We start from the raw sequence: 15,977 nt of genomic DNA on the forward strand, positions 1-15,977 counted from the left end.
CATTTTCATGGTCACTAGCTCTTAAAGAGGAAAAAGTGCCAAGCTTATTAAAAACACAGTGCTGGTTACACAAAAGACCATCATAGATAGTAAATAGCAAGTAAAATCATTTCTTCTAAATCTGGCATATAGAATATACCAGACAATACACACAGTGAATAAATTCTCCCTCAGGAATGAAATAGCTCACCTCAGGTGGGAGAGTCTGATCTCACCTGAGGGAAAATTCTCTGAAGTCTCTAGGGAGACAAACTGGACATTAAGAATGTGTTGAGGCATCAGATTTCGCCTGCATCTGCTATATCCCAAAGTCTTTTCTCTTTCTTACTGATTTCCATCTGAAGAAGATCTGAAGCCATATGTGTCCTTTTTTTAAGCAAGAAGGAAGAAACCCTCAATCAGTGAGGAAAGTCTTTTTGCGAATTCTCCAGGTTTGAACCCAGAGTTACATATGCATGCACACATGCACTTGTGCACGCACACACACACATATCTATCATAGATTGTAAGCTCCTTGAGGGCAAGTACTGTTTCCATTTTTTGTCTATCTATCCTCATTGCCTAGAACATTTGGTTTTTTGTGAACACATGATTTCATCATTGTAGAGATTTGCAAGGAAATTGCCTTTACCAGTATCAATCAGCTCCTGCTCTTCAGCTTATATTCTTTGAGAGGTACCTGGGGACACTGAGAGCTAATGACTTGTCTAGCAGACAAGTATGTGTGGGATGCAGGACTTTGAATCCAGATCTTCCTGACACTGAGGCTAACTCTCTGTTCATTTTGCCACACTTTCTCTGCCTAGCACATAGTAGGTGCTTAATAGATGTGTGTTAATTATATACTACAACCCACTGGAACTTGTTATGTTTTGGCCTAGCCTTTGAAAGCCTAGTGTCTTGTAGGAGGACCTTTGGTGAAGTTTTAAAGAATGTTGTCTGAAAAACCAGGATGCTGTTTTTAAAACAAAAACCAAAGCCCTGTATCTTTAAAAATAAATAAAGTGAAAGGACTTTGTGTGTCATCAGAGCTCTTGTTTGAAGTTTAATTTACAATCCATGAAATCTGGATTTATAGGTAAGCTCTATATGGTCAGAAGTGTGAAGAGTTTTCTTTTAGCGATGAATACTATAATATTATATATACAAGTATATAAAATCTTTTCAATAATACTTTTACAATAATAAAGTACTTTTTTTTTGTTCTGTAATCTTTCATAGGCTTGTTTAATCAAGGAGCAGCTCCATGGATCAAGGGTAAGTGTTTCCTGTGGCCTGCCCTGGACAGCGTCCAGCCAAATACAAGTTTCCATCACCCCACCACCTCTCTGTGGCCTTACAGAGCAAAGAAAGAAAAATGAATCGACTCCACATCAGAGTGAGAGCATGCTTCTTGCTTCCGATGCCCTTCTTACTAAGCATCTTAGCGACTTTTGCTGCAGCTAAGAATATAACTAACAGCACTTTAAATGGCACAGACATGGTCTTGGGATCCATGCCTGTCATTATTGCCCGAGTGGACCATGTGATCGTCAAGGAAGGAAAAAGTGCCTTGATTGACTGTAATGTTCACGGCATTCCTGATCCCCATTTCAAGTGGTATAATTCCAATGGCCACTTACTGAAGGAAGATGAAGACCAAGAGGGCACAGGAGGAGGTAGGACCGAACATTGTGTTAAATTTCATGCAGCCCAAATGAGGCCTTTTGGGAGCCAAAACTTTGCATGAAAGCTGTATTTACACTGTCTTCTTGTTTTATGTTTTCTCATGAGCTAGAAAACAAGTGGGGAGAGGGAGAAACAACTGACCATACATACTTGTGAAAAGGCCAGGGGTTCAAGGTTCTAATCTCACCTTTGCCACAAACTGGCCTGGTAACCTATCTAAATAAGGCAGTTATGTTAGATGATCCCGAAGGTTGCTGTCAGCTCCATGAAACTATGATTAGCCTGTGTTTGAAAGCAGCAATCAGTTCACCTTTCATCTGTCATTTAAAATGACAGAATGAAGATTACACATCAACTCCACCAAGGAATCTCTTTTTCATCCCCAGTTTCCTTATCTGTAAAATGAGGATAATAATAACACCTACCACTAGGATCAAAAGAGCCCTCTGCAAACAGAAAAACTCTGTGCAAACGTTAGAGCACCACATGAATTTGAGCTGCTACTGTTTTTCATCACAGCACATCCCTAGATGCTATCCTTAGCTATCACATAAGAGTCTTTTCCATTCTATGCTATTTGAGAACTGTCTTAAGTTTCCAGACAGCGTCGTGTAGATGAAGGGAAGATGCAACAGCCAGAAAGACAGAAGAAGAGAGAGTTTCTTAATGAGCTAGCTTTATTTGGAGTATTTTGTGGAAGAGTTAATGCAAGTCCCTTAGCACCCAGGTTGCTTCAAGAGTGTGACTAAGGCCCTAGGGAAAACTTAGCTCATCAGGCAGGGTTCTTCTGCTTTTGTGTAGATAAATCTTGCTTAGGGTGTGAGAGGTAAGTGGCCAGTAATAAAAGCCAGCATTTAGATAGCCCTTTCAGATTTACAAAGTGCTATGTGTCTATTGCCTCAATCTATCCTTACAATCTGTGAGGTAAGTGTTATTATTTTCCCCATTTTACAGATGAGTTAACTGAGACATGAAGATGATTAAGTGGTGTGTCCAAGGTCGCATAGCTAGTAAGCATCTGAGATAGTATTTGAACTCAGGTCTTCATTATATCAGCTGTGCCACCTATCGCTAGTATAGTATGCTAAATGGCATTTAGAGGCCCCCATAAAGTTCATCAATGTTCATGAGTGACTCATTTTCAAAAATGTAGAGACTCAGATCTTGGGAAAAAAATTAAAACCCATTCTGTCTTTTAATTATCACATATTTATCCTGTATATACCCTGTTTGTAAGTATGTTTGTATGTTGTCTCTTCCATTAGATTCTGAGCTCCTTCAACACAAGGACGTCTTTTGCCTCTTTTTATATTCCCAGTGTTTAGCACACTGCCTAGCACGTAGTAGGCATTTAATAAGTGATTAATGTCTGAGTGACTGACTAACTCACTAGAATCACAGACTCATAGCTTGAAGGGATCTTAGAGACCACCTAGCCAGAACAAATCAGGATTTGTTCTGTGAAGTTTGGATTCCGTCAAAGGGCTGAACTTGAGGACCTAGAGAATCTGGAGGCCTCAGGTTCCCTACTCCTGAGTCAACTCCCTCATTTTACAGATGAGTAAACTGAGGCCCAGAGTGGTTAAGTAACTTCATACACTAACTTCAGGTCCATTAGTGACAAAGGCAAGATTCCAGAGAGAGACAGTATAAAGGAAATAGACCATTGTAGTAGGAAGGACATTGGACTACTAGACTGAAGACCTGGACTCCATCACTTATTAGCTGCCTGATCTGGGGCAAGCCTTTGAGCCTTTTTTTCCTCATCTGTAAAATGAGGAAAATAATACTTGTACTATATCACCTCACAAGTCTTTTGTGAGGGTCAAAGGAGTTGATTACACATGAAATAGCTTCACAGGACTATACATTGTTATTATATTGGTCTCTACCTCTTTTTTATTTGTGTGCCCTCCTTAGGATAAATGTAAAGGTGGGTAAAGAGTGAACTTTTCTCAGGTCTACCAATTATCAGTTCTCCTTCCAATGGCTTTCAGTATTAATGTCCAGAGGCACCTAGGTGGTGCTCTAGTGCACAGAGCGCTGGTCCTGGAGTTAGAAAGACTCTGAGTTCAAATTTGGCCTCTGATACTTACTAGCTTCATGACTTTGAGCAAGTCACTTAAACTTTGCCTCAATTTCCTCAACTGTAAAATGAGAATAATAAAAGCATCTACTTGCCAGGGTTGTTGGGATAAAATGAGATAACATTTTTGAAGTGCTTAGCACAGTGCCAGGAACATAGTAGATGCTAGTTAACATCGTCATCATCATCATCATATCACAGTGATGCTACAAAATTGACATGAACATTATTACATCCCTTTAACTCTATTTTCTCTACTTCTAATTTCACTCTTGCACGCTGATGGAATAAGGGCTTTTGAAAATGAACAAGAAAATTTCAGTCAGCTAGCATTTATTAGACACCTATTGTGTGCCAGGCACTGTCCTAAGTGTTGGGAATACAAAGAAACCATAAATCAGTCCCTGCTCTTAAGGAGCTCACAGTCTAATGGGGGAGAAAACATGTAAACAGTGATGTACAAACGAGCTTTATACAGCAACTGGGGTTCTGACCTCTGCTATTCGTAAGACCTTGAGCAAGTCAGTCATCATTTGTAAAATGAAGATTTTTGATCTTCACTGTTCTCTTTCCATCCCTAGTATGATGAATATGTTTTTTCATTTTGGGTTTTTTTTTAATTTTTCTGAGGTGAATTCAGTAGTGCTTTTGAGAGTACCTGCATGATATGTAGGATTGTTTGACAGCAATAAATAGACTTCCCTTACTTTGCTTCTCTAGTTGATAATTTTTCTGCCTCCTCTCTTGTAATTATTATTGCTTATCACACCTAATAAATTTCTTTTCCCTACTACCTACAACCAGCTTATAGTGGGAGACAGCACAGTATGGTGGAAAGATTATTGGTTTTGGAATCACAGGGCCTGGTTTCATATCCTGACTCATCACTTATTCCCTATAGACCTCTTGGCCTCAGCTTCCTCATCTGCAAAATGAAGGCACTGAAATCAATGACCACTAAGGTCCTTTCCAGTTCTAAGTCTTGGATGTTTTAATCCTATGACTAGGATTCCTGAATCCTGGGTTCCTATCAGGGTTCTAGATGGTTGAAATTTCCAAAATCTTAGTCACAGATAAATGGACCATTATTACTTCAGTGCCAGTGAAAAGAACACAGGACCTGGAATAAGGAAACTGGGTGTGAGTCCCATTGCTGGCACTGAGCTATGTGACCTTGAGTAAACCACATACCTTCTCTGATGTTCAATTTTCTCATTATACAATGGTAGTCATATTATATTTGTGCTACCTGCATGTCAGGGTTGTTGCGAGAAAGTAGTCTATTGTAAGACTTCAGAGTACTATATGGAATAGGAACAGTTCTTATAAATTATATTGCTCTAGTTGAATTGATCAAAGTTGGTAGTTTTGGATTTAGTATGCAATTCATACTTTTTTTTGTTAAGATCCTTTAGTTAAGATACTACTCCTGGATTCCTTCTACCCTGAGTGCTCTCCACTTAAGTAGAATCATTTCCTTCCAGGAGAACAGTAAAGACAGTTACTTTCTCACTTTGATAATATGTATCCTCCAGTACCTAGCTGCATGAGCTTCTAGGTGGTACAATGTAGCACTGGGCCTGGAGTCAGGAACAACTGAGTTTGAATCTGGCCTCAGATCCTTACTAGCTGTGTGACCCGGGGCAAGTCATTTAACCCTGTTTGCCTCAGTTTCCTCATCTGTAAAATGAGCTAGAGAAGAAAATGGCAGATCACTCTAGTATCTTTGCCAAGAAAACCCCAAAAGGGGTCACAAACAGTCAGCCTTGACTAAAAAAATGACTCAGAAACAACAGCAGTACCTAGCATAGTGCCAGGCACACAATAGATACTTAATACTTGTTAAAATGAATCCCCTAGTTAAAGATTTTACCTTAAAGGTGGGCACACCCTTTACTGATATAGATTGCAATTCTTATGAAGCTTAGTAGAAAGTCTTTTCTGTGGCCAAAAGATCCATCACAGCCAACCTGGTGATGAGTATCTCTCAGTTAGTCTAATCCATCCTCTGTGGGCAGATACAGTCCACTACTGGGCCTGCTACCAGCCTTTCCAACTTATTAGAACCTTTCCAGAGCTCATACTTGGCTGGCCTCACCTTTCAAAACCCAAGGTCACCTCCTCTGTAGGATAAGATATCAGAGACTTTGAATGACATATACAAAGAGAATCGTGCAGTGGGGCTTTGTGCCAGGGCCAGGCTTGGCTGTTGTACTTTTCGGTAGTCTGGTAAGCCTGGTTGGACTCACTCTGGGTTACCTGGATTCTTGCACTGACCTCCACCAGCCACGATTAGGCCCTCTTGAATCGTTGAGGTTCAGAACAGTGGCTCTTTAAACCTTATGTAGTGTCTCAGGACAGCGTTAGAGCCAGAAAGTGCCTTAGACATCATCTGGCTCATCTCCCTCATGTTATAGAAATAGAGGCTTAGAGACACCAAGGCTTCCTTAATGTCAGTCAGTAACAAAGGCAGAACCATAGTGTCCTTAGAGAAGGTTGGGGTTAAAGCTCTTCCAACTCCCAACAAATTCATCCCCTTACCTAATCTTCACAGCCTTCCCCCTAAGAGCCAACAGGAAGTGACATCACACATGTCCAGTTACCATAGTGACTAGGAGCTCTTCCCAGACACATACAACCCCTCACACACTCCAGCCCCGCTTCTTCTCCAGGTCTGCTTCGGGGCTGGGTCACTGCTGGGGCCACTGCCCTCACTGGGATAAGGGGAATGGAATTGAGGCCTGGATTCATCACCCACATGGATCCTACAGCCAAGGTTATCCCTGGGTATTGGGGATTGTGGGGACAGGGGGTCCAACACCTGTCTAGAGAAGGAAAGATGTATCAGCCACCAGAGCTTTCCTCAGACCAAGGAGTCTCCTACAAAATTATAAATTTGTTCCAGATTACTTTGCTCTATCATTTCTTTCTATCTGTCTGACTGTTTATGGGTGAAAGCAGACCACCTATATGTGGTCATTCTCTAACTTGCATATCACAACAAAGATAGACCCAACAAGAGTAGCCTCACTTTGCCCTCACGAAACACTGCGTCTACACTGACCTGATTTGGGCACAAAGTTATTCTGTCAGAACTCACTGTTGGTATGACTTGTGTACCCACTCCTCGTACCACTGAGTCAAACAGCTATTATAAGCCCTAGGGGCATACCAGGAACTCCTGAGGTGGCAAAATAGGAAAAGCAGTGTCTCTGGATTTGAAGTCAGAGGACCTGGATTAAAATTCTGGGTCTGCCATCTATGCCATCTGTGTGACTTTGGGTAAGTCATTTGAACTCTCTGGGCCTCTATTTCCTCATAAGTAAAAATGGAAGAGATTAGATTAGATGACCTCTCTGAAACCCTTTTCTTGTCTTAGGGTATGCTCATGTACCTGATGCCTTAGTGAGCCATTGTAATTGCATGTGATTATATAAATAATATGAATAGGTAAAATATATGTGTATGTATATGTATATATAGATACATACATATATAGATAGAACAAAAGGCAGTGTGTATATGTATATATATGTATAAATATGTATAAATATACATATATAGAAAAATACACACACACATACACACATTAGGCCTTCCCTCCCCCGGGGAAAACACAAAAGGTCCTGCATGCATATACATTTGTATTTAAAGAATATTGTTTGTATATAGAAATTCAACTAAATTTGGGACTAAGCCATGAATTTATAATTGCTTTGAACAAAAGACAAAAGGAAGAACAGAGTACAGAAATCAGTCTGGAATCTCAAACCATTCCATCTCTTTCACGTTGTTGCTATAAGGCTCAAGTAAGCATGTGTGAAAAGTACTTCGTGATCATAAGGTGGTTATTGTGGTTATGTGATTACAATCCTCTCATTTTCTTTTTTTTTTAAATTTTTTGTTTGTTTGTTTGTTTTTCTTGCATTTTCTAAGTGAACAAACTGAGGTCCCCAGGGATTAAGTGATGGGTGATGCAGGTTTCAATTTTAAGGCAAAATGGCAGGCAGAAAGTTAATATTTGGCAGCATTTCAGAAACAGAGCTGTACCTAAGGCGGGGGAAGCAAGGGATCCAGGGGGCCAATATCTGGGAGAGGCACCTTGTCTCTGATCTAGTCTGGAAGCTGCTTTTCCTATGTCTCATGCCTCTAAGTCTTAAGTTATTGGTATAATTTGATATTGTTATAAAATTATTGATATAGTAATATTGATCTAAATTATTGATATAATTTAAGAATTCAGCTGATGTGATTTTATTTGGGACATATGATAGATACACAAACACACAGACTAAAAGCCACCTGATACTTCCTGGTGGTAAGGGAGAGTGACCCCTGGGTTGACAATTGCTATGTCAGCACAGTCTGTCAGATTGGAACAAGCTAGAAGAGCCTTCAGATATGGCCTCAATGAAAGACTGCCTGTCACCTGAGAGCCAGGCTAGCCAAGTTCAGAAAGAGTCCTTTACCCAGAAAGTTAACCACTGGGTAAAGCAATGTTTTTGGCTTCACCAAATCATGAAACCATCTGTGAAGTCATGAAATCCTGGATCTTTGGGGAATATGATATATGGGGAGCTATGATATAGTATTGAATAGCCCCACATAGCTGTTTTCAGTTCAGCTCTTTAATAAATAGAATATAAATTCCTTGAAGGCAGGCACAGTTTCATTCTTTGATATCCTGAGTGGCTATAGGATACTAGTGCTTTATAAATGTTTGTTTGATTTATTGATTAATCTGATAAGCACTTCTGTGAGTGTTCTTTTTTTTTTCTTCTTTTAAGTTCTCTCAACAGCCCATATTAGGCTACAAAATATATTGCCAAAACCCCCAAACTTTAATGATATTTTTCAGTGCTCTTTTTGACAGAGAGTAAAATAAAAAAGCAGCATCAGAGTTTTAGAGTGTTTCATGGAACCTAGTACAGAGTAGGCATGTAGTACTTATTATGTCATAAGAGCAGCTCCCAGCTATTTCAGGGACTGTTTGTCCATTATATTCCTACTTCTCCACCTCCATCCTCTTGCCTGACTTTCTTTTTTCAATATTTAAATTTTACTTATTTTATTTTTAATTTATGAAATAAAACAAGCATTTCCATAACACAATCGAAGAAAAAAGAAGATGATTCTTGCCTGACTTTCACCCACATTGCTTAATGCTAGCACTCCCTTCAGATGACAAGCAAAAGGGCGAGTCAAAAAAATATAATTAAAGCAGCACTATAGAGAGGAAAGAACATTTGTTTTTGGAACAGAGACATAACTAGTGAATCTGGTAACTGGGGCAAATAGCAATAAAGCATCCAGGGCTAGCAGCATGAATTATAGCTTCAGGTCAACTTTATAATGCATAATATGAAAGTAATAACAGATGTAGTTAAAGATGTGGAGTTGGTTGGGAGGTAAGAATTAGTTACTGTCATGTCTTATACATTGAAGAGAAAAAAGGAGGAAGGAAGGAAGGAAGGAAGGAAGAAAGAAAGAAAGAAAGAAAGAAAGAAAGAAAGAAAGAAAGAAAGAAAGAAAGAAAGAAAGAAAGAAAGAAAGAAAGAAAGAAAGAAAGAAAGAAAGAAAGAAAGAGAAAGAAAGAAAGAAAGAAGAAAGAAGAAAAAAGGAAGGAGGGAAGGAAAAAAGAAAGAGAGAAACAAAAAGGAAAAAGAAAAAATGAAAAAGGAAGGAAAAAAAGAAGGGAGGGAGGAGGGAAGGAAGGAGAAAGGGAGAGAGGAAGGAAAGAAGAATATATTAGGGGCTTACTATGTGCAAAGTATTGTGTTAAGTGTTGGAGATACAAATAGAACATTTCTTGCTCTCCAGGAGCTCACATTCTATTGGGGGAGAGAAAACACAGAGGTTTCATGTATAAGTCTGATGGAAAGGTCTCATAGTCTTTGGGGTATAGCTGCAAAGCAGATGCTTATCCATCTTCTTTAACATCATTTCTGCTGATGAAAAGCATATCACTTTCTGATGTTGAAACTTTTGACAGTGCCAAGGACTTTGTTGGTTAGAATGTTTTTTCCTGGGTGTCTGGTAGCCATGTCTATTTAGTTCTTGTAGAAACAGTGGACCAGGTCACATGTCACATCTCTACAGATCCATCTTCCCTGAGGACTAGGCTTGAGGGCAGGACCCACAGTCGTCTGGGGTATGCTAACATTTCTGGGGCTCTCAGGTGAACCCTAGTTATTGGTGACAGTTGGTCAGAGTTGTTGGTTTGTGGTAGTATAGAAGGTGAACCCCTTGTCCATAAATTGCTCCCTTCAGTGAAAGCTGTAGAGAGACAAGACGGAAGCAAGGCCAGTGGCAGGAGGATTAGAGTTGGAGTTAGGTGGGAGGGGAGGAAGCACTGCCATTTCCAAGGCTTTGGGGTTCAGGGGTCTGGGCTGTCTCCATCAGGGTGTGAGAGAGGGTAGTGGTGGTGATGTGACACATGTCACCTTTTCCTCCTGGCTTCCTTGCTGCTTCGGCTAAGCCGGTTTGCCTGCCTTGTACATGGCAGTTGGAACACATGAGGTATGTATGTGCCCTCTAAATTTTGGCATCACGCATAACACCACCCAAGTTGGAGTCAAGAGCCCAGAGTTTGAGTCCTGGCTGTAGCATTTTCTTAACTTCATAACTTTTTGAGCCTCAGTTTGCTCTCTGTAAAATGAAGATAATAAATACTTGCACAATCTATCTCAGATGGTTGTTTGTGGGAACAAAAGAGATCAAGTCAATTTAACAAGCACTTATTAAGTGCCCACTACATGCCAGGCACTGTGCTGGGTAACGGGAACACATCGACAAAAAAAATGAAACCATCCCTACTCTTAATCTCACATTCTATATGGGGAGACAAGTAAGTGTGTGTGTGTGCGTGTGCTTACAAAATAAATGTAAAGAAGATAACTACACATAATTACAGTGTAATTGAATAAAAGGTATATAGAGTGGGAGGACACCAGCAATGGGGTTGGGAGATGAGGTTTCATGTCGATTCTAATTTTCCTCGAGCTGTGACTGAAAGGAAGAAAGAAATTGTCTCATGAGGTAGAGGGGAGTGAGGAGAGCATGGGGACCAGTGCAAAGGCAATGAGAATATGGATGAGAAATGCTTTGTAACTAAAAAGTTCAATGTAAGTGTGAGTTGTTAAAGGAACTCAGTAGGGAAGGGAATAAGCACTGGCTATATCAAGCCTACTGTGTGCCAGGCACTGTGCTAAGCTCTTTACAAATACTATCTCATTTCATCTCATTAGCCTCTCTGATTAAAATAGAAGTTCTTAACCATTTTTTTTGTATCATAGACCCCCTTTAAGAATGTTTTTAAATGCATGAAAAAATTGGATTTACAAAAGAAATCAGTTACATTGAAATACAATTATCATTACCAAAATATTTTTTTCAAAGTTCGCAGACTTGAAAATAAGAACCCCTAGATTAAAGACTTGCTAAGCAAAATGATGAAAAGGACTATTTTAAAGGGAAGTCTTGGAGTTACTTATACAGTTCCACTACCCAGGCATAGACCTCACTACCGTCACTGATTATGAATAATTAAGAACTGGTTTTCATAGTAAACATGCTAATGGACAAATAAAATTACAGCTACTTAAAGAGAGTAAAATAACTGCTACATGTGCTACTTTGATAAGTCTGTGATCTCAGTGATGTGAGTATTCTCTTCCCTGATGTAGATTGCAGCACATCTGGGCAATTCCCTAAATCCTCTGTAGGAGATTACAGAAATGTTATAGCAGTATTTCTGTGATTCCATTAGCATAGCTCCTCCTTCTTCTCCTCTTACTGATCCATCCCTTCCGTGCTGGAATCCAGTGTTTCTCAAAGTTTTTTATCTTGGCACCTTTGCACTCTTAAAAATTGAGCTTTTGTTTTTTGTGCGTCATATCTATTGATACTGTATTAAAAATTAAGATGCCTTAGTTTTATTATGAAAGTAGTTTTGACCTCATGGACTCTCTGAAAGGTCTCAGGGCCATTTACAACCTGTGTGATCTTGGGCAATCAGCTTCTCTGGGACTCAGTTTCCTCATCTGTAAAATGAAGATGTTCAACTAGATGACCTCTAAAGTCCCTTCCAGTTCTAAAGTCTACCAGTTGGTGAATATGACTGCTAAACCCTGGTCACAGTCATCTTTGAAGGATTTTGAAGAACTTCAAAAGATTATGAAACTGAAAGATAGTGAAAAAGGAGACGTACTATAGGAATAAAGGCTTAATATTCTGATTTTTTCTTTTAAAGGGGAGTAGTTTTTGAGTAAAGTCCTCACTGTGGTACAGTGGATTTGGCTTTTATTCTGGGAAAAATGCTAGGACTTATCAAAAGGATGTTTGTGAACATCTACAAAGAGAAGCAATGATCACAGAGAGTCAACACAGAGAGTCCCCAGTCAAGTCACTATGTGCTTATTAAGCACCTACTATGTGCTAGGCAGTTAGGTGGCTCAGTGGATAGAGTGCTAGCCCTGGAATCAGGAACACCTGAGTTCAAATCTGGCCTCAGACACTTACTGTGTGACCCAAGGCAAATCACTTAACTCTGTTTGCCTCAATTTTCTTGTCTGTAAAATGAGCTAGACCCCACTGGACACAACTGAAAGTGACTGAACAACAACAAAAATGTGCCAGCCCAAATTTTAATTGCATCAAGAAGTTTAAGTTAGTTTGGTCATGCTAGAATAATCCCGTTTCCTCTTTTGGTAACATTAATGGACTGATAGATTAGGGGAATGCTACCAGTAAAGTTGTGTAGATTTTTAGGAGAACAGCAGGATCTCTCAGTACTATTGTTGTGGCCAAGATAGAAATATGTAAGCTAGAAAATGGTGGATTCAAGACCAGCTGAATGACCAGACCCAAAGCATAGTCAGATAGCTGAGTGCTCCAGGGAGCTGTTTAACATTTTTATAAATGACTTGGATAAAAGCATACGTCACGTGCTTATCAAATTTCCAGATGGCACAAAGCAGGACTGATAACATCTGAATAATGTAATCATGATCCAAAGTGATCTTGGCAGGCCAGAGCACTGGGCTGAATATCTCAGTCTCACCCAGCATTAAATCTGTGATCCTGTGAGTCTGAGAAGATGGAATTTGATAGAGATAAATGTGCCATATTTGAGTATTTAAGTTAAATTGTTTAAAATTTTCACAAGTACAGGATGGGGGATGTCCACTGGGTAGTTTGTAACTAATCTCAAAGAGATCTAAGGACTTTAGTGGCCTTCAAGTTATATGTGAACCAATAGCATGAGGTCATGAGATTACAGATTTGTAGCTGGAGGTCATTTAATCTAACTGCAGTTAGATTAAATGCTGTTGTTGTTTTTGGTTTGTTTTTTGGTTTTTTGCAGTTGAGGAAACTGAGGCCCAGAGAGGTTAAAGCAATTTGCTAGAGTCAAGTGTGTTTCACTGGAAGTCAGCAGGTCCTTTGTTCGTGAAAAGTTCCTTGGCTTTCTTCAAAACTCTATATCAAAACTGCTACTTCCTACAGGAAGGCTTCCTTGATTTCTCCTAGCTCTTAATGTGCTCTCACTTTGCCAATTATATTGTATTTACTTATCTAAAAGTAAGCAATAGAGATTATAAATTTAAAGTTCTAAAGGGCTTGCAGGTCATTTAGTCTAATTTTCTCAATTTTCAGATGAGGGAACTGAGGTACAGGGAAGCTTAAGTGACTTGCCTAAGGTCACACTTATCGTACTAAGCAAAAGAATTTCACAACCAGATCCTTGGACTGAATCTAAGTAAGCTAATTTTACATACACACACACACACACACACACACACATACATATAGATTCCTTTAGAACCTGTCATCAACCATGAAGGCTCCTTAGCAGGTGCAATCATACAATTATAGATTTGTTTTTACTTCTTTTTTTTTTTTACCCCAAGGAGTGTATACTTTGCTCAGTAACCAACAAGAAGCCTCTAAATATATTATATGCAAATACCAGAAGGGTCTTCGATTTCCTCAGTGTCAGAGACTCCCAGGGTGAAAACTCCCTCCACTCACACATTTCAGCTAGTCTGAAATTTAGATATTTCTAGGGATTTTGATAAAGTTCTAGTTTTATCTAGAACTTTAGATAAATTCTTTCCGAAATTTAGATTATATCAATTGCCTGAAATACATAAAGTTTAAATAACTTGCCCTCAGCCACATAACAAGTGTCAAAAGAAAAATTTGAACCTGGATCTCCTTGACTATAAGCCTGGCGTTCTATTATTATTCTGCTCTGCCTTTATATATTTTCGTGTGTGCAAATAAGAAGTATCCCAAAGGCTCAATATGTAGGGCTGTAATTTAGCATTTCCTGAATGAGGACCATTACCTAAATGTGTGTGTGAACATCTGTGTATGTATATGTGTGTGTATTCTGAAAGCACAGTACTAGTCAATTAGAATTTATTAAGCTCCTATTATGTGTCAGTCACTGTGCTAAACACTGAGGATACGAAGAAAGGCAGAAGACTATCCCTGCCCTCAAGGAGCTTACAATGTAATGGAGGAAACATGTTAAACAATGTACAAACAAGATATATACAGGATAAACTGGAGCTACTTCTAACATTATATGTGTGTTTAGTATGTATATATACATTTGTGTGTGTATACATAAACATTCTGTAAGCAGGAGGATAGATAGATAGATAGATAGATAGATAGATAGATAGATAGATAGATAGATAAATAGATAGATAGATAGATATAATTTTGTTACACATGCTTAGGGAAGGCTTGTAGAATTCTAACTCTGAAGAGTTATTGCGATGTCACTTCAATGAAACCACTCTTACTTGGGTAGACTCTTGGAATTATGTACATGTATGGCTCAGAAGCCTAAATCCAGACTTAGGAATCCTTCATCGAGGTGTGGACTTCATTCTGCCCTCTAATATTGTGGACTTGCTGCCCCTCAGTTTCATCTTGCTGCCTGTTAAGGAAATTCCTAGTTGGCCCCTCATTAATTTGAGAAGCATTCTTTAGAGCTCAGTAGTGTTTGTGTCCTTATGTTTAGGTCCTTAAATAGGTCCTGCCATCTAAGGAGCCTTCCAGTACTGCAGATTGTGCTTGACTTTTCCCCCTATGTTTCTTTTTCATGATTCGTTACAATAAGAAAAGAAAAAAAAAACTTCAGCCCCTGATGATCAGCCCTCTGCTAGTGGGGTTCTCTGACAGCTAGCCTTGGTCTTCAGGCAGCACCCAAGTGTGAGGTAAAAAGAACATTGGACTTTGCAGAATTGCAGAACTTCAGAGCTGGAAGGAGCCTTGGCAGTCATCTTGTCCTATCCATACCTGAAAAACGTATCCATACAGCTTACCCACAAGTGGTATTCAGCATTTTCTTGAAGACTTCAGGAAAGGGGGCAAGGATGACTACCTGACGAACAATCCAGAGGAAATAATCTGGAATCAAATTACCTGGGATTGAATTTCAGCTTTTCCACTCACTACTTTTATGGCTTCAGGCAATGTACCTTCTCTGGACCTCAGTTTTCCCCTCTATAAAATATGGGAGGTTGATTATATGATCTCTAAGTTCCCTTCTGAATCCTTATGACAGAGGACACAGTCTTTCCCCATGCCCTTCTTGAATCCTTTCCAATTTGATACAACCTGCCAGGACTTATACTCCACTGGGGTAGCCCTGGGAGCACAGGATTACCTCCACACCACCACGAGGCACCAAAGTAAGACCTCTACAGAGGAGTGTTAGTATAAAACAGTGGTTCTCAAATTTTTCTGCAGTGGTAGAACCCTTCAATTATAACAAACTTCTGCAGAACCTTGTATTAAAATCATACACAAGTATTATATTAGTGCCTATTAATAAATAATTTAAGAGTCACTTAAAAACAAACAAGATGATTCGGGATTCATTGCAGCACAGGTGATATAGAACACTTAGCAGTTTCACCTAAAATCCCAGGCTAAGGCTATGGGGGAAGAATTCAGAAGGCTTATAGTTTTACTAGACAGTGTTGAAAAAGAGTTTATTACAGTATTTAAGATCAATGGATTATAGACCTGTATCTGGAAGAGACTCTCCCAGGCTATTGAGTCCATTATGCATTTTCCAGAATGACTAGTTTCTCTAAATCCAGGAAAGCAACCTGGGGGAAATGGTATCTTATAATAGGAATAGGAACTAGACCTTTAATTACATTGATAGAAGGAACTTCCAGGGTATTGCCTCCTGATAATG

At 39.3% G+C, this 15,977-nt stretch overlaps 1 protein-coding gene across 5 annotated transcripts in view; it reads left to right on the plus strand.

Moving 5' to 3' along the window:
* MFAP3L (microfibril associated protein 3 like) overlaps positions 1 to 15,977 on the plus strand; it is a 60,002-nt gene that overhangs the window by 28,295 nt on the left and 15,730 nt on the right. For 2 of the 5 annotated variants that reach the window (XM_020997837.2, XM_020997835.2), the window contains exon 2: positions 1,222 to 1,257. Coding sequence is in view for 3 of the 5 variants with exons in the window: in XM_020997835.2 (XP_020853494.1) it covers positions 1,222 to 1,257 (36 nt within the window). In the remaining 2 variants the exon portion in view is untranslated. Of the gene's footprint in view, positions 1 to 1,221; positions 1,659 to 6,385; positions 6,531 to 15,977 lie in introns of those variants that run through there. The other 3 variants (XM_020997833.2, XM_020997834.2, XM_020997836.2) reach the window with 2 other exon arrangements.

Source organism: Phascolarctos cinereus, unplaced genomic scaffold, assembly GCF_003287225.1.
Source record: "Phascolarctos cinereus isolate Bilbo 61053 unplaced genomic scaffold, phaCin_HiC Scaffold_9;HRSCAF=440, whole genome shotgun sequence".
Classification (NCBI taxonomy): Eukaryota; Metazoa; Chordata; class Mammalia; order Diprotodontia; family Phascolarctidae; genus Phascolarctos; species Phascolarctos cinereus.